This window comes from Solanum tuberosum, unplaced genomic scaffold (assembly GCF_000226075.1).
Source record: "Solanum tuberosum cultivar DM 1-3 516 R44 unplaced genomic scaffold, SolTub_3.0 scf00083, whole genome shotgun sequence".
Classification (NCBI taxonomy): Eukaryota; Viridiplantae; Streptophyta; class Magnoliopsida; order Solanales; family Solanaceae; genus Solanum; species Solanum tuberosum.
The window spans coordinates 1033377-1035668 of NW_006239015.1; the positions used below are offsets into that span (position 1 = coordinate 1033377).

Consider the following 2292-nt stretch of genomic DNA (forward strand, 5'->3'; position numbering starts at 1 on the left):
ACACCCCCCCCCCCCCTCCCCCCCCCCCCCCCCCCCCAAAACCAACCATGTAATGAAGTTCATAAGCCAAAATTATTATGCCCAATAAGAAAGTACCTGTATTATATAATCAACACCTGCAATATCAAGTCCACGTGCTGCTACATCTGTGCATAAAAGAACACCAGTGGAAAGAGCTGTAAATGATGCTAGTGCTTTCTCCCTTGCACTCTACAAAAATTTTAAGAGAGTTAATTTCCTGAACTGCTATAGAACCTTCTTTAAATAATAGGCCTTAATTAACAATTTCATAAAATAATAGACCTTTATTATTAAGATGTCAATAAATGTACCTGCTTCATCCTTCCATGAAGAGAGATTAATGAAAAACTTTTCAGACAAGAGAGACGTGGAAGAATAGTTCCCCAATAATCAACACAAGCACAAGTCATGAAATAACTGCAGGAGTAAAAAAATATCAAGTACTAAACACCAACGTGATCTCCTACCATCTATGCAGGTATGTAAAAATATATGATATACAATTCAAGATTCCAGGAAAGAAAGCTCACACTATAATTTTTTTTGACTTGTTCTTTGTTATGAGGTGTACAAGCTGCGATGATTTCTTGTCCGCTTCACATTCCAGATACTGCCAAATTGAAGAGACATTAGAATATGGTAAATTGGTAATCTATACCTTGACATTAATAAATTCTTTTGGAATAAACAAACACTGTGAAACAGTGGGAGCATATACCTCAATATGAAGGCCAGAAGGTGTTTTTGACGAGGTCGAATTCCCAGACGCAGAACCGCTCAACTGTTTTGCTTCTGCCCGAACTTCAACCCTGACAGGATTTCTCAATCCTGCCTTTGATAGTTCTTCAACTGCTTCAGTTTGAGTAGCAGAGAAGAGACCCGTTCTACGAAGCTTAGGTAAACGACAAATGATTGAATTTAGCTGCTTCTCGAATCCCATGCCTAATAGCCTATCAGCCTCATCTAATATCAGGATCTGCACAAATGATATGTTTTTTTCTGAGTGGCTAATTAAGATGTAGTATTTCATATATCACTACCAAATCCCGAACACACATGGACAAAAGAAGGATTGAGGAAAGGGAGTGGACTCAACGCCCATTGTTCTATTTATTGACAGCCAATTGACTGCTGTAAGAACATGTAGGAAATCAGAGACTGATTTTTCTTTTTAAATGTTGAAAATCAGAGACCACTTAAGTCAGAATGTGATTATAGGCAATCACGAAAGTCAGCCTTGAGTACGAACTTATGATCTAGGAGGTAAAACTTAACTCCTTTTGGGGTAAGGCTGAACTTAGCATTACTTCAGTGAACAAATGGAAAGCTTTACATAAATTAGCACAAAAGTATGCAGATAAATTGTTTTAACACAGGGCATATGGCAACTTCATTTTTCCTTTTTAAAGTATCATAAGAAAAACATAAATTATCATCTATCAAGTAAAAAATTTGACACTAAATCCCAAACAAACTTAATCTTTAAGAGTAAACAAATGGTTAGCAGCTAAAGAGATACTGCAGCACCCAAGCAAAAGAATTTGATACTACTAAATTCCCAAGCTAACTTTCTTTAAAAGTAAACAAATAATTAACAGCTTAAAAATCACTATAGCACTTGAGCACAAAGCTCTATGTTTTCCACTGAAGGAGGCATGAAAGTAGCACCTCAAGATCCCGAAAGTCCAGTATATCCATGCGCTCCATTATGTCATATAGCCTCCCAGGTGTCCCAATCAACAAATTTGCTCCTTCCTCCTCTATCTTTTTGATATCTGCCTTTACTTCTAATCCTCCAACAAGAAGCATAGGCCTAACATTTGCTAATGTGGAAATGAATGGCTGAGCAACATGAAATATTTGCGACGACAACTCCCTGGTGGGTGATATAATTATACCCATTACCTGCAAGGGCACCAAAGAGACAGCTAAACACAAAAGAGGACAAAATAGAATTAAAGGGAAAAAAACAGAAAGAGAAGTATATCACAAGGATCTTTATTGGCTGTCAAATGGGTCTATTTGGATAGAACATAATGCCATAAGCATGGAAGATCAATTTTTACAGAGTATAACATGCGCGGCAAGATGAGTCAGTGCCTTTTGTTTGTAACGTATGGCCCGTCAACAAGATTGGACAGCTTTATTTATCTATTATAACTATTTCTAGGGTTGAAGATTCCCCCCTTCTATATCGTTCCTCATCAGGTTGCATTGCATTATTTAATATTTTTTTTTTAAAAAGGTGGGGGGGGGGGGGGGGGTAATTGG

The 2292-nt window shown here is 37.4% G+C and overlaps 1 protein-coding gene across 1 annotated transcript in view; it reads right to left on the reverse strand.

Moving 5' to 3' along the window:
• LOC102582063 (DEAD-box ATP-dependent RNA helicase 18-like) overlaps positions 1-2292 on the reverse strand; it is a 7769-nt gene that overhangs the window by 3803 nt on the left and 1674 nt on the right. Inside the window, exons 2-6 of the mRNA XM_006347035.2 lie at positions 1690-1926; positions 740-997; positions 552-631; positions 333-438; positions 97-210 (exon numbers count right to left, since the gene is read on the reverse strand). Of these exons, the coding sequence (XP_006347097.1) occupies positions 97-210; positions 333-438; positions 552-631; positions 740-997; positions 1690-1926 (795 nt within the window). The remainder of the gene's footprint in view (positions 1-96; positions 211-332; positions 439-551; positions 632-739; positions 998-1689; positions 1927-2292) is intronic.